This window comes from Giraffa tippelskirchi, chromosome 10 (genome assembly GCF_054371585.1).
Source record: "Giraffa tippelskirchi isolate mGirTip1 chromosome 10, T2T-mGirTip1v1.2.pri, whole genome shotgun sequence".
Classification (NCBI taxonomy): Eukaryota; Metazoa; Chordata; class Mammalia; order Artiodactyla; family Giraffidae; genus Giraffa; species Giraffa tippelskirchi.
In genome coordinates, this window is record NC_137284.1 from 158892695 (window position 1) to 158914426 (window position 21732).

Here is a 21732-nt window from a genome sequence, read left to right on the forward strand (position 1 = left end):
TTATTCACACGTGCCGTGCACATAGCGTGGGAAAACATCTCAACCCAAAGCAGCTCAAAGCATCGATTTACAAGTGCAGCTTTTGCAGCATCATCTACCAGGAGCAATAAACTCGTAGAGATGAGGAAGCAGGTTTAGGGTTCCCAGGGTGGCAGCTGCTGGTGGTACATAAACCAGAGGGCCCAGTGGGGACGATGGGCCTACAGGTTCCCTGGTGCATCTCTGGGCCAATGAGAGTCTGTCTCCAGGAAGAGGATACTATTTCCTGCCTTGAGGCAGAAACGGGAGCTTTGCTGGGTTTGCTCCTTCCTAATTGCCTTCAGCTCAAAATAATTGTCTTGTCAAAAAGGCATATTATGGGGCGACCTAGTCTGGTTTCCTTCAACACTAGAGGAAGTAAATCTAGAAAACGTAAAAGGAAGACACTTACTTTGTGGAGGGATGAAAAAAGGACGGGAACCTACGAAATGCCCTCAACAATCTAGGCAAGGATTGACTGACAAGGAAATATGTAATAGTCAAACGCTAAGCACCGCAAGATAGGCATCAGTTCTGTTCAGAATTTTGCTGAAAGACCGAGAAATCCAGGTAGGAAGAGGGGCATAAGCAGGCGAGATTTGGCCGCTTTGGGACACAGAGCTATTCCGGATCCAGGAGGAGCGTGCAGGGTGGCTCCTGGATCAGTGTGGGCCCGGTCTGGTTGTGTGTTGTTTTCACGCTTGTCCTTCCCTCTGCCCTTCTCTCAGGAGCCAGGGTATGTGTCTCACAGACGCGGCTGTACCCCTGGGGCCTCACACAGCCCCGCCGTGAGCCCCCCTGTGCTGTTCCACAGAGGCAGGGCCCAGAACCCAGAGGTTAAGGGCAGGGTCTGCAGCTTCCCTGGTGGCGCTGTGATAAAGAATCTGCCTACCAATGCAGGAGACGCGGGTTCCATCCCTGGGTCGGGGAGGTCCCCTGGAGAAGGGACTGGCACCCAATGCAGGATTCTTGCCTGGAGAATCCCGTGGACAGAGGAGCCTGGCGGGCTGCAGCCCATGGGGTCGCAAAGAGTCGGACATGACAGCACACAGCTGAATCCACGCAGAGCCTGAAAGGTGCCCTGGGACTCAAGCCGGGCAGGGCCATGCGTCTCTCCACAGGGAGATGCAGCAAGTCCCAAAAGGCCAGGGGCCACTTGCTGCAGACAGGTCAGGGCCCTTCGAGAGGAGAAAGCAAACGTTTACTGTGTCAGCCATCTCCCCTTCACCCCGCGCACTCCCCACCCTCTGCTGTGGCTCCTCAGCCAGCCCGACTCCCCTGCAGGGTTCTCGGGGGGCGGCTGACATCCGGGCTCCCCAGCCCTTGCCCTGGCAGGCACCTACTGCCTTCTGCATGTGCCAGGGGCTCTGGGGGGCCCGTGACGGCCCCTCCAGCAGGTGACCGGGGTCCAGGCGCCGTGGCAGCTCTGGACCTGTGGCCACGTGCAGGGTGGCAGGGGGCACAGGTGGTGAGTGCTGGGGAGGGCGAGGCAGCCCCGCGCTCGCAGAGCCGGAGCAGAGCCGGGGCCTCCGTGGGAAAGGGTGCCCCACAGAGAACTGAGAGTGGGGGGCACTGCGCCCAGGGATGGGGCGCGTGCTGTTACTCCGGGCGCAGCAATCCCCGCCTCTCCAGCAAGAGCGCCTGCGGCAGGGCCTGTGGTTTCTGCAGCTTCACGGGGAAGCCCGGCTGCACTGATGAAACAAGCGCGGTTGCCTTTTGCTGGTTTCCTTTGCGGGTCTGTCGAGCTGGGTGTTGAATGGAGACGTAGCAGAGCCCTGACAGGGTCATTCTGAACTGGCGGCGAAGTGTGCTGATGTGTGTGTGTGTGTGTCTGTGTGTCTATGTGTGTGTCTGTGTGTGTGTGTCTGTGTCTGTCTGTGTGTGTGTGTGTTCTGTGTGTGTGTGTGTCTGTGTGTGTGCGTCTGTGTGTATGCGTCTGTGTCTGTGTCTGTGTCTGTCTGTGTGTCTGTGTGTCTATGTGTGTGTGTGTCCTCCTGCAAACACTCGGTCAGATCCCGGCCAGCCGCTGGCCAGGGCTCCCGTCGGCATCTGGCTGTCGCGGGGCTGATCACAGAGGCTGAGAAGGAAGGCTGGTGCCCCGTGCCCACGCTCCTGGGCCAGGCGGGCTCTCCCCACCCCCCCACCTCTCACTTCTGTTCTGTTTCTCGTCCGTTTGTTCACCTTACGGTCCAGCACCGAGACCTAGATCTGCCTGGCGGGGGGCTAACCATCCTCGGTCAAGGGCAGGAGCTCTCGTTTATTTGTCCTTGTCCGGCTCACTCTCTGCCCCCTGCCCAGCCCCCACCCCTTAGGCCTTTAAAATGCCGAAAATGTGCTTTGAGCAGCCTCTCCCCGTCAGTGCTGGTAAAGCAAACGGCGGGGTGTGTGCTTGCCTCACACACACGCTGGGATGTAGATACAGACGCGCACGTGCACACGTGTGGGGGCCTGCCTCTTTCTCTGCTGGGGCCTCTGTAAAGACCTAGCACACGGGTGTGTGTGCGCCTCACTGCTTCCAGCTGTGCACTTTCCCGGAGGCTGGCACTCTCAGGGCACCCCCCCTCACCCTCACCCGCTGCCTCCAGGCTCCTGCTGCACCCTCTCCACCCGTGATGCGCCCCCTTCCAATCTCGAGAGGAATTGCCGCTTCATCTGCCCGGTCAGTAGGAAGTGTGGGCTGCCTGGGAGACCGGCACAGTGGATCCGGAGCAAGCCTTTATTCAGGATCAGAGGTCATCAGAGCAATGGAAACATCACGGAAAAACAGGGCCTTTGTTCCTGAGGACCCGAGCACCACCCCAATCAACAATTAACCACCACCTCCTCCCTGGGGGCTCGGCTGGTAAAGAATCCACCCGCAATGCGGGAGACCTGGGTTAGATCCCTGGGTTGGGGAGATCCCCTGGAGAAGGGAACAGCTACCCACTCCAGTATTCTGGCCTGGAGAATTCCCTGGACTGTATAGTCCATGGGGTCACAAAGAGTCGGACATGACTGAGCGACTTTCACTTTCTTTCCATTTTCACAACCACCCCCACCCCCACCACCAACACCCCCACCAGTACCTCCACCTCTGTCGTCACCATCATCACCTCCATCTCCTCCACCAACACCTCCACTTTTGCCATCAACACCAACCACCACCTCTACCACCATCATCACCACCACTGACGTGCCAGTTGTTGCTTTTAATTAGGGGTAGAACCGAGGCTGGAACACAAGATTCCTGACACCTGACCCAGCGCGCGTGTCCTTGTCCCAGAGCTCTCACATCTGCCGTGTTTCACGTGGTGCTGACCTCTCAGGCGGCACACAGAGGACCGTTTCTGTAACTCTCCCCTTCCTGGTTTTCTCCCCACTCCACGGGGGGTGTGGCCTGCGTTTGGGGGTTTTTGAAGCTCCTCAGGTGATTCGGAAGTGTGAGCAAGGCAGCAAGGCCCTTCTTGGGAGCGGTAGTTTTTCACCTGGAATGGAAGGTCCGTGTCATTTTCTATTTTTTTTAATAACTTCATTTCTCTCTTTATTTTGGCCGTGCTGGGTCTTCATTGCCGCACAGGCTTTCTCTAGCTGTCGCGAGGGGAGGCTACTCTCTAGCTGCAGAGTGTGGGCTTCTCATTGCGGGCGCTTCTCTTGTTACAGAGCACGGGCTCCAGGCAAAGGGGCTTCGGGAGCTGCAGCATGTCAGCTCAGGAGTTGCGATTCCCAGGCTCTGGAGCACAGGCTCAGGAATCAAAGTGCCCGGGCTTAGTTGCTCCGAGGCACGGGGGATCTTCCCGGACCTGGGGTCGAACCCGCGTCCCCTGCATTGGCAAGTGGATTCTTTACCGCTGAGCTGCCAGGAAAGCCCCGTGTCATTTTCAAATCAAAGATGCTGCCCCCCACCTCCATCCCTGAACCTGCCATCCTACTAACATTTCTAATCTTTTGTCTTTATACGAATGACTGTGGGAAGATACGTGTTTCTTCTGAATTTTATTTCCAAATTTATTTGAAGGCGTTTGGGAGATTGATTAGAAATGCATAATGCTCTCTAATGCCCACAGAGTTAGAACTCACTCCGTTTCCACCTCATATATTAAGTAGTGACCTGGCACCAAAGCATTCACATGACTTCATCTCAGGGAGCCGTTCAAGGGGCTTGGCTCAGCCGGACAGCTGTTGTGTTTGTGGTATCAGATTGGCGTGTGCTTTTTGTTATCCACGAGGGCAAGAAGCTCTTCATAGTGACTGCAGAAATATGGAAGGTCCAGTCTGGAGAAGTGCTGCTTCTTTATTCCACTGATGCTTCGGAAAGGGGGTTCTCAACATTACTGTTGATCACAGGTTTCCATGTTCTCATCCGTCAAAATGTCTCATGCTTTAGAATCCTGGGAATCTGGTCGTGGATGTCCAGAAAGATAAACTTCTGGTGAAGAACACGTGTTCTCCATGGTTGTGGTTTGTGTTTAAAGGGAAGCGAGATCATTCTGAAGACCGCGTCCCTAGATATGCAGGGACTGAGTCATATTTGGCAGACTTACGCGGAGCAGAATAACCTGTGCTCTCCTCCTCATCTCAGCAGCCAGCCCTGCAGTGCAGCCAGCCCCTCAGCTGGAAAGGAAAGGTCATGTGATCTCTTCCTATGTTGAAAGTGAGATTCTGGGGCATCCCTGGTGGCTTTGTGGTAGAGAATCCGCCTGCCAGTGCTGGGGACACGGGTTCGATGCCTGGTCCGGGAAGATCCCACATGCCGGGGAGCATCAGAGCCACAGGTGTGGAGCCTGTGCTCGAGAGCCTGTGAGTCACAACTATGAGTGTGTGAGCTGCAGCTCCTGGAGCCTGGGCTCTGGAGTCCAAGGCCCTGAGCCCGTGCTCTGCAACAAGAGAAGACGCCGCAGTGAGAAGGCCGTGGATCACAACTAGAGAGGAGCCCCCACGCGCGACAGCTGAAGAAAACCATGCATAACAGAGACTCAGCACAGACAAAAATCATACAAAAACCTGTTTCTAAAAAAAGAAAGTGAAATTATGGAACTCTTCATCAGATAGTAACTTGTCTTACAGTCACATCGTCCTTATATTTTGCAAAGTGCAATCTGCCTGCAGATATTTTTGTACAATTAAGTGGCTGCTCCCAGGGCTCAGGTGTGGAGCCATACACTTGATCACAGCAGCATTTGCCATTTGATGTCGTTTCACTTCAGTGATGCTTTCTGTTACCATCATCCTTGTTTTAAAATTGTCCTCTCAAAGTATTTTTCGCTCCAGCTCCACGCAGAGGCTGAACCTAACTGGAAACACCAGCATCAGTCGTAGGCCCTTGGTTGCGCTGGATCATCAGGCCTTTTGCTCCCCTGCCCTTCACGGCTGCATGACTGTCAGAACCTCTGCCAGAACTTGGAAAGCCGAGAAGTGACACGGCGCATTAATCCCTGCGCAGGAGACTCTGCTCTATTAATATTTCACGGGAAACAAATGGACAAATAAAAAATTCATACGCTGCTCGTCAGGAGGAGTCGCTGTGTTTTGACTTGAAGGCCCGTTTGGCTGGAGATTCGTGAGGAGGCTGTGGTATTTTCTCAGCCAAGCTGTGCTGTTTCAGCAACTGCAGCTCCCACATGGCTCCTCCTATCAGGGCAGTCCTCACCCTGTACTGAAATTTGGGGATTCTCTGTCTCCCCACAAACCGGGAGCTCCCCTACAACCAGAGTTTGGGCCTCTGCATGCCAGAACCTGGAACCATGTCCACGCTGAGCCCTGACTAAGTAAATGTTCTTTGAATAAATGGAAGTATTTTAGGCAGATAAAGCGCTTTAGGATAAAGAAAATAGGTGGCATTTCTTCCAAGAACCTTTGAATCCTGTTAATCATTTGGTTTCACGTTTTTTGTAAAACACAATTTGTCCAGCCCTCGAAGCATGATTTTCTATTTTCTGTGATTATCAAAATGCTTCTGTGTCTTAGTGCATCTCGACATTGGATCAACTCTGGTGTCTCTCACAGCCCAGCTCCTCGTGTTCTTAGATTCAGTTCAGTTCAGTCACTCACTCGTGTCTGACTCTTTACGGATTGCAGCACTCCAGGTTTCCCTGTCCATCACCAACTCCCGGAGAGTACTCAGATTCATGTCCACTGAGTCAGTGATGCCATCCAACCAAGTCATTCTCTGTAATCCCCTTCTCCTCCTGCCTTCAATCTTTCCCAACATCAAGATCTTTTCCATTAAGTCAGTTCTTCACATCAGGTGGCCAAAGTATTGGAGTTTCAGCTTCAGCATCATGCCTTCCAGTGAATATTCAGGACTGATCTCCTTTAGGATGGACTGGTTGGATATCCTTGCAGTCCAAGGGACTCTCAAGAGTCTTCTCCAGCACCACAGTTCAAAAGCATCGATTCTTTGGTGCTCAGCTTTCTTTATAGTCCAACTCTCACATCCATACGTGACCACTGGAAAAACCATAGCTTTGACTAGATGGACCTTTGTTGGCAAAGTAATGTCTCTGCTTTTTAATATGCTGTCTAGGTTGGTCATAACTTTCCTTCCAAGGAGTAAGTGTCTTTTAATTTCATGGCTGCAATCACCATCTGCAGTGATTTTGGAGCCCAAAAGAATAAAGTCTGTCACTGTTTCCATTGTTTCCCCATCTATTTGCCATGAAGTGATGGGAGCAGATCTTAGTTTTCTGAATGTTGAGCTTTAAGCCAACTTTTTCACTCTCCTCTTTCACTTTCATCAAGAGGCTCTTTAATTCTTCACTTTCTGCCATAAGGGTGGTGTCATCTGCATATCTGAGGTTATTGACACTTCTCCCCGCAATCTTGATTCCAGCTTGTGCTTCCTCCAGCCCAGCGTTTCACATGATGTACTCTGCATATAAGTTAAATAAGCAGGGTGACAATATGCAGCCTTGATGTACTCCTTTCCCGATTTGGAAGCAGTCAGTTGTTCCATGTCCATTTCTAACTATTGCTTCCTGACCTGCCTACAGGTTTCTCAGGAGGCAGGTCAGGTGGTCTGGTATTCCCATCTCTTTCAGAATTTTCCACAGTTCAAATCCTGTTTTCTCCTCTCCTTTACCAGTGACCAGGTTTCTCTTTATTCTTTAGAGCTTTGTCTGCCTACCCGTTCGCTTACTAACTCAGAGAGCCTCTAGGGAGAGGGGGATGGAGGCAGACACGGTCACACGGGGCACGGATCTAGGGAGAGGGGGACGGAGGCAGACATGACCACACGGGGCACGGATGTGTCACCGCCTGGTCCGCCCACCAGAGTCGCTCGGCTCACTCAGTCTGGTGGTTCTCAAACTGGGGCACCAGTGAGCCCAGTTAGGTGCCTCGCTCACCCAGAGTCTCAGATTCAGTTTGTGTTTCCAACACTTCCCAGGTGCTGCTGGTCGGGGGCGCCCACCTGAGGACCCCTGACTCTGGTCATTGAACGTGGGGGGCCGAGAAGGTTTCTCTTCCAGGGCCCGGGGTCAGCACTTCCGCTCTGGTCATCGCTCTCTGGGAAGACCCCGCCTCCCCGAGTGCGGGTGACAGCAGGGGTGCCTGCTGCCCAGGTGTGCCCAGGCCACCCTCGGGGCCCGGGAGATGGCTGCCTCCTCTCCACCCCGACCCACGCTTCTCGCAGCTGGCAGTGTGTGTGTGCATGTGCATGCTCAGTCGTGTCTCAACTCTTTGCAACCCCATGGACTGTATCCAGCCAGGCTCCTCTGTCCGTGGGATTCTCCAGGCAAGAATACTGCAGTGGGGTGCCATTTCCTCCTCCAGGGGACCTTCCCGACCCAGGGGGTCAGACCTGCAACTCTTGCATCTCCTGCATTGGCAGGCAAATTCTTTACCACCTGGAAACTAATCTGTATGTGTGTGTGTGTGTGTGTGTGAATATGTATGTGTAAAAGTGAAAGTCACTCAGTCGTGTCCAACTCGTTGTGACCCCGTGGACTATACAGTCCATGGAATTCTCCAGGCCAGAAGACTGGAGTGGGTAGCCTTTCCCTTCTCCAGGGGATCTTCCCAACCCAGGGATCGAACCCAGGTCTCCTGCATTGCAGGCGAATTCTTTACCAGCTGAGCCACAAGGGAAGCCCAAGAATCCTGGAGTGGGTAGCCTTTCCCTTCTCCAGTGGATCTTCCCGACCCAGGAATCAAACCAGGGTCTCCTGCATTGCAGGTGGATTCTTTACCAACTGAGCTATCAGGGAAGCCCTATATACATGTATATATGCATTTTATTTTCTCTACTGGTTACCTTTATAAACTGAAACAATACTCATACAACCTTCTCTTGTATCACATTAACTACAGGCAAGAATTTTTAACAACCCATTTGATAAAATGGATCTGAAAGTCCTGCCCTTTCCTACAGGTCCATTCTCTGCTGCTCCCACCTAGAAAATTCTGTCTTTTTAATATTTTTATATCCCTGAAGTTGATGCCATTTGCGTTCTTCCCCGAACCCATAACTAAACTTTCCTTATTTATCTATAGGTTGGTTCTGAAAGACTGCAATCAATAGATAGCATAACTTTATCATAAGTAACTGTCTGTCTTCGTAGTGCTAAGTAGCATCCTATGACTCTGTCTCTTTTTTGTTCAGCTTTTTGTTTTTCCCCAAGTTTTAAGTTGCCTTTATTTTTATTTGAGCTATTTTATTTTATTTTATCACAGCCTCACCATTTTCCCCCAGGCTCTATCAGGTACCCTGTTGCTTTGCCTCCTTCCCCACTTGCGTCTCTGTAAGACCGCTCCACTACCCCAGCTCTAGTCTGGACTGGTTATTCTTTTTAACCTTGGCACGGTGCCACTTGGGGAGACCCCCTTCCTGCTCTCCACATTGGAGCCAATGTTCCTCAGATCTCACATTGTCTTCTTTCTTGATTTGCTTCCACTTTCGTCTGGAGTACACCCTCCAGATGCTTTCCTAAGAAAGAACTATGGGAGGTAAACTTTCTGAGTTCTTGAATATTTAAAAATGTCTCTCTCACATCTGTTGAAAATCTTAGTTGTATGTAGAATTGCAGTTTGAAAACCACTGTCCCTCAAATTTGGGAATATAATTCCATCTCGTGTCCAGTGTTGCTGATGACAAACCTGAAGTCAGTCTGACACTCATTCCTCTGTGAATTATATCTTTTTTTTTCCCTGAAAGATATTTGGATGAACTAACGTGTCTAAATGTGGGTCGGGTTTGTCTGTTTTTCCTTGCACCATCTGTCTCATCCAGACACTCTCAGATGGCACTCCTGTTCAACCACATCTCCCAACCCCATACTGACTGCACCTCAACCTCCAGGTCCCCAAAATTCCCTCTGGGGTTAACTCTGCAGGTGTTTTAATCTGCTGCTTTTTCAACCAGCCTCATCCCTCAAGACTCTTACATCTGAAATGTGGTGAAACCATTCCTGTAATCTTTATGTGGGTATATACCTGCTTTATTCCTTCATTATCATCATGATTGCATTTATGGGGAGAGAAGACAGAAATAAATGTGATAGATCCACCACTTAAATTGGAAACTTCCAGTTATCGTTAATAACCTTTTTCTTATTTAAAAAATCATCTCTGCATTATAGAGAATAATAATCACTTGCCATTCCACTACCCACAGGTAACTGTTCTGAGTATTTTGATAAATTTTCCTGATATTTTTATCTAGAAATGCACACTTGTTCTTTATTTGCTCTTTTTTTTAAATAATCATTTTCCCAGCACTATTTATTGTATCAGTCTTCCTTTCCCCGGTGATTTGGGATGACACTTTAATATTATTAAATATTAAATTCTTAGATAAACTATTCTGTTCTAATATAAACTCTTGTGACTTAAGGCTCCCCATCACTGATGGATCTACTGAGTGTTATGTGAATTACAAAGTCTATAGCTGCTCTGTATCATTAGCAATAAATCCCTTCTCATCAATCTTCCTCTTTAAACTATCTTGTCATTTTCATCCATTTCTTCTTATATGTGAACTTTAGTATTATTTTATTAGCTGCCCCCCCCAGAAAAGAAACTCATTGGTCTTTCTGTTAGAAATAAATTCATTTCTTTAAAAAATATTAAGTATTGACCATAGGTGAAGCACTGCCCTCATGGAGCTTGAATACTATCAGTTCAAGTGTCTCCAGACTGATAATTGTTTTGAAAGTTTCTCATGTTTAGTTTCCTATTCCAGGGATGTAGCATGTTTGTGTCTTCAATATAAGATTCATCATCTGTGATGGCTGCTACCTTTGTTTTTAATCTTTGTTTAAAAGATTTACTAAATGTTTATAATGCTATGAAATAGCCACCCAGTGTTTATTTTATTTTATATCATTTTATCACTTGATAATTACTTTTGATATTTGGATTCAAATTTATAATCAGATTGATAGTAGTTGAGGACTGGCTATGAATGGATTGGTTTCAGAGGTCATTTTCTTACATGTGAAGCTTTTCATTTTAAGCCTTTAATTTTGAATTGCTTTTAATAAAGGGTATATTCAAGTAGAAGACATGCTTTAAACAAGAAGATACTGGTTATTAAAAGCTCATTGAGATATTAAATACCATTAGACTTAAAACACCTTTGCCAACAAAGGTCCATCTAGTCAAAGCTATAGTTTTTTCAGTAGTCACGTATGGATGTGAGAGTTCAGTTCAGTTCAGTCACTCAGGTGTGTCCAAGTCTTTGCGACCCCATGGACTGCAGCACGCCAGGCTTCCTTGTCCCTCACCAACCCCAGAGCTTATGCAAACCCATGTCCATCGAGTCGGTGATGCCATCCAACTGCCTCATCCTCTGTCATCCCCTTCTCCTGCCTTCAATCTTTCCCAGCATCAGGGTCTTTTCCAATGAGTCAGTTCTTCGCATCAGGTGGCCAAAGTATTGGAGTTTCAGCTTCAGCGTCAGTCCTTCCTATGAATATTCAGAACTGACTTCCTTTAGGATCGACTGTTTTGATCTCCTTGCAGTCCAAGGGACTCTCAAGAGTCTTCTCCAACACCACAGTTCAAAAGCATCAATTATTTGGTGCTCAGCCTTCTTTATGGTCCAACTCTCACATCCATGGCTGCAGTCACCATCTGCAGTGATTTTGGAGCCCAAGAAAATAAAGTCTGTCACTGTTTCCATTGTTTCCCCATCTCTTTGCCATGAAGTGATGGGACCAGATGCCATGATCTTCATTTTTTGAATGTTGAGTTTCAAGCCAGCTTTTTCACTCTCCTCTTTCACTTTCATCAAAAGCCTCTTTAATTCCTCTTCACTTTCTGCCAGAAGGGTGGTATCACCTGCATATCTGAGGTTGTTGATATTTCTCCTGGCAATCTTGATTCCAGCTTGTGCGTCATCCAGCCCAGCGTTTCACATGATGTACTCTGCATACAAGTTAAATAAGCAGAGTGACAATATTGACATATTCCTTTCCCAATTTGGAACCAGTCTGTTGTTCTGTGTCCAATTCTAATAGTTGCTTCTTGACCTGCATACAGCTTTCTCAGGAGGCAGGTCAGATGGTCTGGTATTCCCATCTTTTGAAGAATTTTGCACAATTTGTTGTGATCCACACAGTCAAAGATGCAGTCAAAGATGCACAGTCAAAGATACAGACAGTGACTGCGGCCGTGAAATTAAAAGATGCTTGGCCCTTGGAAGAAAAGCTATGAGCAACCTAGACAGCATATTAAAAAGCAGAGACATTACTTTGCCAACAAAGGTCCATCTAGTCAAAGCTATGGTTTTTCCAGTAATCACATATGGATGTGAGAGTTGGACAGTGAAGAAAGCTGAGCGCCGAAGAATTGATGCTTTTGAACTGTGGTGTTGGAGAAGACTCTTGAGAGTCCCTTGGACTGCAAGGAAATCCAACCAGTCCATCCTAAAGGAAATGAGTCCTGGGTGTTCGTTGGAAGGACTGATGCTGAAGCTGAAGCTCCAATACTTTGGCCACCTGATGGGAAGAACTGACTCATTAGAAAAGACCCTGATGGTGGGAAAGATTGAAGGTGGGAGGAGAAGGGGATGTTAGAGGATGAGATGGCTGGATGGCATTACCGACTCGATGGACATGAGTTTGGGTAAGCTCCGGGAGTTGGTGATGGACAGGGAAGCCTGGCGTGCTGCAGTCCATGGGGTCACAAAGAGTCAGACACGGCTGAGCGACTGAACAACAATAGACTTAAAACAGCTGAGAAATCTGAGATCAGCATAAATCTGTATCTTTTCTCAAAACTTATTTCCTTGTTACTGGATTGTTGTGGCATTTCTTTTCCTATAGACTTCTAAGATTCTGTAAGAATATTTTTAGGCGTTTTGTTAATTTCCCTGGAATTGTAAAACCCTTTAATCCGTATGTTCACTTCTGTACTATGTAGGCGTCTTGTGGTGCCTTTAGCAATTGCATCTCTTCCCATCACTCCAGTTCCTCCATGAGAAGCACTTAGATTCTCAAATGTGAGGACCATCTGCTGTCTTCCATCTCTCCCCCGCCAGGACCCCTTCCTCTGCCTTCTGGGGGAGCTTCCCAAGTTTTCTTCCATTTGTCTGGATCAAATTTCTCTCATTTTCAATTCCAGTTTCTTTACAGTCTCCTCATCTTACCTCTTTCGTTGCACTTCTAAATAACAAACCTCTGCAGCCTGTCTCTGTGACCTTCCATCACACCTTGACCGGAACACCTGCATCAAACAGGTCCAAAGATGAAGCCCTTCAGCTGCACGGCTCGCCACAATGGCTGTCCAACAGGGACCAGAGCTCATTTATGGTGTAACTGGAAATTCATTGTGTTCTGTGTGCAGCATGGGCTGCAGACACACACAGACCTACATGGCTTTTTAAAGAGCAAAGCTGAGTACACGTTTCCTGGCTGCAAACACCCAGGCAGACGGTCACCAGCTATCGTTACAAACGCAGCTCCCAGCCTCGCAGCGGTGACATGACAGCAAAGCGGCAGCCATAGAAGCTGCCAGAAGGACAGTGCCTCTCAGAGCTGGAACCACCAGAGGGCAGGGTGGGAAAGTGGGTCCCGTAAACAAACACGCAAGCCCAGGTCCCCGGAGCCCGAGGGCTTGCGGAGTGGGTGGTGAGAACAGGAACAGCCATATTTCAGAAAATCGCAGAAACCGAGGCAGTGGAAAAGCATGGGCTGGGCTGTGCTGAACAACTCTCCTCCGTGTCCTCAGCGAACCTCCGGGGACTGTGTCGGGGGCTTCAGGGCCCGTTCCAGCTCCAGCCCCGCGGGAGCTGGTGGCCTGGCTCAGGGGCCACCCTGCCGTGGTAGTCGTGTGCTCGCGGCTTTGGTTGAATTAACAACTGTGATTAACGGCCGTGAGAAATGGGGGACACAGTGATTTAATCCCCTGATTAGCTGAAGCCTGTTTCAGTGTGCCGGGCTGTTTAGATCCTTCTGCTGACAGTAATTACTGAACATACCGGTCTCCCTCTGCTCGCCCCGCATCGTCCAGCAAATGCACAGCATCTTAGCGATAAGGGATCTTGTCAGACGTGAAGTCATCACTCTGAACACGAGATCTCACTACAGATATTCGGGCGGGCAGAGGGACGTGTTTTTGTGAAGTTGCTTGTTTGTTGTTTTTTTTTCACGTGCTTCTAACTCATCAATGTACATTTTTTTCCTAAAAGTCCTGTTTGGGGGTGGGGGGGTGCTCTGGGTAATTGAATTAAATACCGGAAGCCCCAGTACCCAGGGGCTGAGTACAGAGTGGCCCAGAAGACTCTGGGGTTTTCAGGTTTGGGTAAAAGCAGGTGCGTGACAGCTCAGATGTCAGATCAAGTCCACCACGTGCCCAGAGCCGTGCACCCGTTTCCCCAGTTAGCGCGAGAATGGCCCTGGGGATTTGGGACTGGAGCCCCACGGCTCCCTCCCTCAGGGTCCAGGGGGAGGGGAGGGGGGCAGGTGTCCCCCCCCCGGAGCCCTTCCCGGCTCAGGAGACGTCCTGGCTGCTGTCCCCACGGCAGGAAAGCCTGGGCAGCAGGCAGCACCACCCGCCCACTTACAGAACCTGGGTGGGTGGGCAGCTGGGAGGTGCCAGCGCAGCAGTGCACAGCTCTCGGGGCAGCTCGGAGAGAAATGCACCCGTCCCTTGCTGCTGGGTCCCCCTGGGGGTCTGGCTGGGCCGCCTCTGGGGCTCTCTCCATCCCAGCACCGCGCCGCCCAGCGCCGCCCAGCGCCGCCCGGGGCCCTCACCACGCCCTCACTGCGGGGGCCTCACCCCGGGGCCCTTGCCGTGCCCTCACCGCACCCTCACCCCAGGGCCCTCACCGTGCCCTCGCCGCGCCCTCTGTTGCAGGGAGCACTACGTCACCATGGTCAAGTGGGCCACCAGCACCAAGGTCGCCGTGAACTGGCTGAGCCGGGCCCAGAACGTGTCCATCCTCACCCTCTGCGACGCCACCACGGGGCTCTGCACCAAGGTAGGGGGCGGGGGCGTCCCAGGGGGCGGGCACGTCCCAGGGGGTCTGGGTGACGTGAGAGAGGGAGAGACACACAGACACACACACAGAGGGACACACACACACACACACACACACACACACACACACACACACACACACACACACACACACACACACACACACACACACACACACACACACACACACACACACACACGCACGCTGAGCGCCGGCTGGTGGCTGGCTTGAGAACTGCTACAGACTCAGGGTTCATCGGCGCAGCCGCCAGGTCCCAGAAGTGTCCCTTCCCTTCCCCTCGCCCCGGCCACTCCACACAGGCGCTGGTCCCCGTCCTCCACTTGGCGCTGGAGGGGGGAGTGGCCCGACCTGCGTTCCCAGGGCCCAGCACCGCAGCCAGGCCTGGTCATTTCAGAGTCAGCGCCCCCAGCCCAGCCAGAGCCAGCCGGTCCCCTGGGCAGTCAGCCTGCTGTCTGCAAGTCACCTCTGTGTTCCTGTGGCCCAAAGCTGGCTCAGTGGGAGATTGGAGGAGGCGAAGGAAGGGACCCAAGGAGCAATGAAAATGTAAATAAGGAGGCCTGGCTCCCCTGCAGATGGAGGGAGTGACCGGCAGCCAGACTTCCCCTGCCCCTGGGCCACGTCCTCCACGCTCTGGAGCCCCGAGAAACGTCCACTCAACCCAGGCTCGTCTCTTGGAAACCCTTTTTTGGTCCTAAACTTTTATTTTTATTTTGGGGGGCCCTAAATTTTTATTTCCTCACTGGGGAGGCTACAGGCTTGCAAAGCAGCTGTGTTGTGACTTGGGAGATGCCCCCCCAAAACAGTCTGATCCCGCAGCGCAAGAACGTCCCAGGGAGCTGCGGCTGGGACTGGCGTCCTCCACAGGCTGCTGATTTACTTTGTCTGTGATACAGTCTGGAGCAGGTTCCGGGTTGTCCTGAGGGGAAGGAAGGGAGGAGGGGGTGCAGCGCAGCTGGGAGGCTGGAGCGGCTCATGCCCCGGGGTCCTGGGGTCTGTGCCCTGGCCTTGTGGGGTCCACGGTGACAGTCCTCCTGCCCGTGGTCAGAGTCCACGGATGAAGAGCAGACAGGCCACGGCACGTGCCGCTACGCAGCTGTTCCTGGTGCAGCTGATGTGTTCGTCTCCCTTTATATGTTTTTCCACACAGTTCTCAGATTGGCTTTTCACCTGTGTTCTAAGTCCCTTTAACGTTTTGCTCTGCCAGGAGGGTTACTCAGAGTTGTGAACTGGAAATTTGACACATGTCCACACACACACACACACAACGCATCAGGAGATTTGCCTTTAAATGGGCCTGTGCCTGCTCAGGGGTGGCCGCCGAAGGGCAGTCTGGCAGAGGAGTCTCACCCCAGGTGTTTGTCCTCGTGGCCGGGAGAGGGGCGTCTTTCCTGCTCGAGGCCATGTGCTCAGCTCTGAGCCGCAGCGCCAGATGAGGCAGAGAGCAGGCAGCCTCCTCCCGGAGCCCATGCGGCCCCCACAGAGGGAGCCAGACTGCTTCTGCCCCACGGATCACAGACCCAAGACGTGCACAGACGCCTTCCTCTAACACTCTTTATTTCGTTTCAGAAACACGAGGATGAAAGTGAAGCCTGGCTGCACAGACAGGTAACTATTCCGTGTGTAAATCCCACGGTCACTGTCTCCACAGTCACCAGGTCCTCCTTCCCCAGGTTTTACAACATGGCTTCTCACGTTAAATCCTACAGGAAGCTCCAGGAACGCGCGTCCATGCACGTGCACACACACACACACACGTGCAAGGTTCCATGGGGCGGTAGGGCCGCTCAGCACCCTCTCGTCCCCTGCCCCACGAGGCCCAGCAGGGCCGGCTCCGTGGAAGGGGCTGCAGGAGCCGTGCCCCGGGGCCCTGCAGGGCCGGAGGGCCGTGAGCTCCGTGGAAGGGGCTGCAGGAGCCGTGCCCCGGGGCCCTGCAGGGCCGGAGGGCCGTGGGCTCCGTGGAAGGGGCTGCAGGAGCCGTGCCCCGGGGCCCTGCAGGGCCAGAGAGCTGTGGGCTCCCGCAAGTCGCCTGGATTTAACCTGTGCTCGGTCGCTCGGTCATGTCCAACTCTCTGCGGCCCCATTCACTGTAGCCCGCCAGGCTCCTCTGTCCCTGGGATTCTCCGGGCAAGCATCCTGCAGTGGGATGTCATCCCCTCCTTCAGGGGATCTTCCCGACCCAGGGATCGAACCTGCGTCTCCTGCACTGGCAGGCGGGTCCTTTACCACTAGCACAACCTGGGAGGCCCAGTTTGGCGAAAGAAGGCGACGCGTGGCTGGTGTTCCTAACTTTCTCAGCCTGGTTAAAGGAAGCCTCCTTCGAGGGGGGACTCCAGACGGGTCCACTGAGTCTTCCCTGGATTTCCGTCCCCGACTCGGCTAAGAGATGCACCTGAACCAGGCTTGAGGAACTGGAAGCGATCGGATGAGTCCTGCAGTCAATCACCCCGACAAAAAAGTTCAACTCCCACAAGAAATAAAGCCCTCAGCACTGCTACTTTCTTTCTTCGGTTACTTTTTTCTCATCGCACAGCCTGACTTAGAAAACACAAGGGGAAGGTTTTGGAAGCTCACTTCTCATCCTACCGAATGGGACGAAAATCGTCTGAAAATCCTGTGGGAAAAATCAAACTGGATGTGAGTCTCAGAATGATGGTGGGGATGGCAGAGGCACTCTTCTTTATTGACAGGATAGAGTCCATTCATGGAGAATCCCTGAAGCTGGACTGTCCACAGTGGCTCCTCAAGGACATCCTAGAAGCTCCGTGCGCACCCATGTTACCTGCGGAGTCAGCGGTCTGGCCTCGCCTTCCGTCAGTCATCTCGGGAGGACGGCAGCCTCATCAAAGGAGCGATGCTTTAGATACATCCGTGTCCTGCCCTGGGCCCGCCTGATGCAGAAGAGGAACACTCATGTGGCCGCTTTTTTCCTGTGTCCAACTTTGAATGCCAAGTCCCTGCTAGGAAATACCCATCATGAGACTGTGCTTGGGCATCATCAGGTATTTGCTGGGGAGCTGGGGAGTTCTTGAGTACCACCTGGACCAATGATACGAGCACAAGCACCAGACATAATGTTATGACGTGCATCTTGAAATCACACAAAATGCCCAAGTGGTTGAAGTGAAAGAGTCTGGAAAAATTCACTGTCTGCGTAAAGTCATTTGTTCAACTAATGAGATCATGCCAGACGGCATGCTTTGTGGATCTCAAGAATTCACGTCCACCACGTCCACTTGCTTCGCGGCTGAACAACGTGCCCCGGGTGGACATAGCGCAGTTTGCTCTTTGGTGACAGCGTCTGGGCTGTTCCTGCCCTGCGGCTGGTGGGGGTCACGCTGCCAAGGGCACAGCGCCGAGTGACCGGGGCCGCCCGCCGTGCGACTCCACATCCCTGAGATGCCAGGGATAACAGAGTCAAGAAGCAGAGGCAGCGTGGGGGCTGCAGCGGTTGGCAAGCTGGAGGCGGGGGGGGCAGGTAGTGGATTCTGGGCTCCCCCGGGAGATCTAAACCAGCTGAGGGGTGTGCCACACCACGAACGTGCCTGAAGCCGCGGGGAGGGGCGGTCGCTTTTATGAACGTGTTTTCGTTTGTGTCGTCCTCGACTTTGTAAGAAATGAATCTGCTGGAGCAGCAGTCTCCTGGATGTCTCAGTGAAGACAGGGAGAGGGTGCCTGGGTCCCAAAGCGGGGAACGTGGTGGAGTCTTAGACTCTGTGCCTGGGGCGTGAAAGGGCTCGGCCATCACAGGCGGGGAGCAGGGTTGTGGGGGGCCAGGCCTCCCACCACGGGCAATTCGTGTCTGAGCCAGAGGAGGGGGGATGGACTTAACTGAAGCGGGGTGCAGTTTGTCTCCTCATGGGCAGAGCGCTGTAGGGAAGCCGGGGTCAGAGGGTCCCCTCCTCGCCCCTGCCTTCCCAGTTCCATCCCCGGGTCGGGAAGATCCGTAGTCCGTGGAGTCCCAGAGTCGGACTGAAGCAACTGAGCACACACACACACTCCTCGTCAAAAGTCATTGCACTTTTCCACTAAAGATCCATCTGCTCCGTGAGGTCTCAGCGAGGTTCAAAGGCTGGTCTGCCCCCTTCCCGCCGAGAACCGTTCCCAGGATGGATGTAATGATGACATGGCGATGTGTGGGGCCTTCTCAGTGTAAAAGCAAGGCTTCGGGCCAGGACTAATTATTTATTACATTTACTCATAGTATTTTTTCTCTGCCCAAAGTGCAGACATTTCCCCCCAGAAAACAGATGCAGTATTGTGGTATCCATCCTGCAGTTGGCAAATAAAAGTGCCTGTAAAAAGCCAGATTTACTGCTGGGTTTTTCCATCGCCTCTATTTTTAAATACCATGCTTCCAACTCTAAATAGAAAAATAAATATTTGCAGATTAGAGGTTTCATTTTACTGCAAATATTCATGAAGATTAAATGTCACTTTAATCACATGTTGGTTTATTTCTCTGGGCATATCACATTTGCATGTGTTCACTCACCGCGGGGAAATGAGTTCTCCTCCTGCCAGCTGGGGTTTATTTACCATTTGTTCCCCTCCGCCTTAGCGTGGAGCTCCTCGAATCAGAAAATGTATGTTGTGGCCAACTAATTGGACACTTTCAATCTGCGGCTTCGCAGAGGCTGGGGTGTCGCCCCCCAAAGCGAAATCCCTTTCTGCCCATCCAGGCGACCGCCAACCTGAGGGGCAGTGGCTGGGCACCGAGCAGGAACTCCTCAGCTTTGGGGGGGGCAAACCAAGATGCAGGCACACGGCCCAGGCGCCGGCTTCGAGTCCAGCCTGGAATTCTCTCCCCCAGGGAAAACTGGGGATGCTGGGTTTGTCTCCAGGGGAAAGAGACCGTGTGTGCGTGCATAGTTGTGTCTGAGTGTTTGCAACCCTGTGGACTATGGCTCTCCAGGCTCCTCTGTCCGTGGGATTTCCCAGGATCTTCCCGACCCAGGGCTGGAACCCGAACCTTCTGAATTAGCAGGCGGATTCTATACCTCTGAGCTCCCTGGGAAGCCAACAGTGACAGAGGATCCAGGCGAACGCGTGCCACCTATCGAATGGGCGTGGGGGACGCCCCGCTCCTCAGACAGCGGCTGAGAAGCACAGTGAGGCCCAGAGAACACTGTGCTCCCACCCACGTCGTACCACACACAGAGTCTGTCCTTGTTTGCTGGGCTTTTTCCCTTTCTTTTTTGTTGTCTCCGTGGTGGGCTATTCAGTATGAGGTGGACTTTATTGAATAAAAGGTCAAAGGATGGAAAGAATAGAATCCATTTTTAGGCAAGATCAGGTTTGTGCTTCTTCAGAATTATGATAGTTAACTCCCTGGATGATAGAGACAAACTTCTTTAGAAAATAGAAATAGACTCACAGGCATAGAAAACAAACTTATGTTTACCGAAGGGGTGGGGATAAGTTAGGAGTTTGGGATATATGTTAATCACACATACATCCTTCTGTATATAAAATAACAAGGACCTCTGATAAGTTGGCCACCTGATGCAAAGAATTGACTCATTTGAAAAGACCCTGGTGCTGGGAAAGATTGAAGGCCGGAGGAGAAGGGGATGACAGAGGATGAGATGGTTGGATGTCATCACTGACTCAATGGGCATGAGCTTGAGTAAACTCCGGGAGTTGGCAATGGACAGGGAGGCCTGGCGTGCTGCAGTCCATGGGGTCGCAAAGAGCGGACACGACTGAGCAACTGAACTGAACTGACCTGTACAGCAGAGGGAACTGTGTTCAGTGTCTTATAATAACCTATAACAGAAAAGAATCTGAAATATATATATATATATATGTACAGATACACACACATACATAACTGAATCACTTTGCATACCCCTGAAGCTAACACAATATTGTAAATCAACACATTGTAAAACTATACTTCAGTTTTTTAAATGGTTTAGCAAACGCCCCTGGAGAATTTTTCAGGGCACCCTGGATCTCGTGGCCCCAGGTAAGTGGGGAGCCCGAGCCTGCGCTTCCCGACTGCTGAGCTATCGTCTCTGAAATCCTCACTTCCTTTTAGGAAGCTGGAGGGTTGACGCGTGATTCCCAAGGAAAGAGAAGGCCCCACACAGACTTTATCCCTTCCACTGTATCTCTCGTTGGAAATGACACAGGAAGTGTATTTCAAGATGTGCTTTATCCTAGTTCAACCTTTTGAAACCAAATGAAGCAGTTTATAGACTTAATCAATGGCTTCTGTCGGCAGAATGAAGAGCCGGTGTTCTCCAAGGACGGCCGGAAGTTCTTCTTTGTCCGAGCGATCCCGCAGGGTGGGCAGGGGAAGTTCTACCACATCACCGTCTCCTCCTCGCAGGTGAGCCCCCCGGTCAGGCGAGCCCCCCTCCCTGGTGAGACACCCCCAGGTGAGCCTCCCTAGTTTTTGCTCAGCGAGTGGAATTGGCCCCCAGGGGCCAGGGCTGAGTGCACATGTCACCTTCAAGGTCTGCACAGGGGAGCAGGGCCCCCAAACTGGCAGGTGGCTCCCCCGTGGGGCCAAAGAGGGCCCTGATGAGCCAGCCGTTCTGAGCGGGTGGAGGTGGTGTTCCCCCTCCTGTTGCTGCTCAGGAACACAACACGAGTGATGCTTCTGGGGATGTCAGGGGAGACCCCAGGCACTTTGCTGGGTCTGAGCCCAGGACACGTAGACCGCTGTGTTTGCTAGTCTGCCTGGTCAGCCTGGCCTCCCTCCTCTGGGTCTTGGGGGCTGGCCCCATGCCGTCGCGGCCCCCAGGGCGTCCCACCTCCACGGTCAGCCAGAGGCACTGCTGTAGCCTGCACTGGAGCTGCGGGCAAAGGGCAGACGGTCACCGATCATTGAACGTGGGAGCTGAATACAGTGCGTTTAGACAGAGCAGGCCGCCAGCGAGTCTGCCCCCTGCAGGGGGGGGCACCCGGAGGCCTGCCCCCTCCCCGCAGGGTGCTCCTCAGGGCTGCCCTTCAGGGGCCCCGCTCTTAGGAGGAAGGCCCCGCTCTTAGGAGGTGGCACTGGCCTCCCACCTGCACCACCCTCGGCAGGTGGGTCTGCATTGAACCAGGTCCAGAGCTGTTCAGGATCAGGACATGTGAATGAAATTGTTTTTTAAAAAGTTATCAAAAACATCCCATGAGTGTAAAGTAGTTTCCTATTCATGGTATGACCCTAAAGGTAACCTCCAAGGAAAACTAAGAATGTCCTAGATGGAGTAGCCTTGATGGGACAGGCTCCAGGGCTGGGTGCCCGCTGGTCACCCAGCAGGAAGCATGTCCCCCCAGGAGGGCTCCTCCCCGGGGCCCTC

The 21732-nt window shown here is 52.0% G+C and overlaps 1 protein-coding gene across 3 annotated transcripts in view; it reads left to right on the top strand.

Moving 5' to 3' along the window:
- The window catches only part of DPP6 (dipeptidyl peptidase like 6), a 774296-nt gene that overhangs the window by 688695 nt on the left and 63869 nt on the right, over positions 1-21732 (top strand). For all 3 annotated transcript variants that reach the window (XM_081537115.1, XM_081537116.1, XM_081537117.1), the window contains 3 exons: positions 14293-14416; positions 16004-16042; positions 20664-20771. In XM_081537115.1, coding sequence (XP_081393241.1) covers positions 14293-14416; positions 16004-16042; positions 20664-20771 — 271 coding nt within the window. The remainder of the gene's footprint in view (positions 1-14292; positions 14417-16003; positions 16043-20663; positions 20772-21732) is intronic.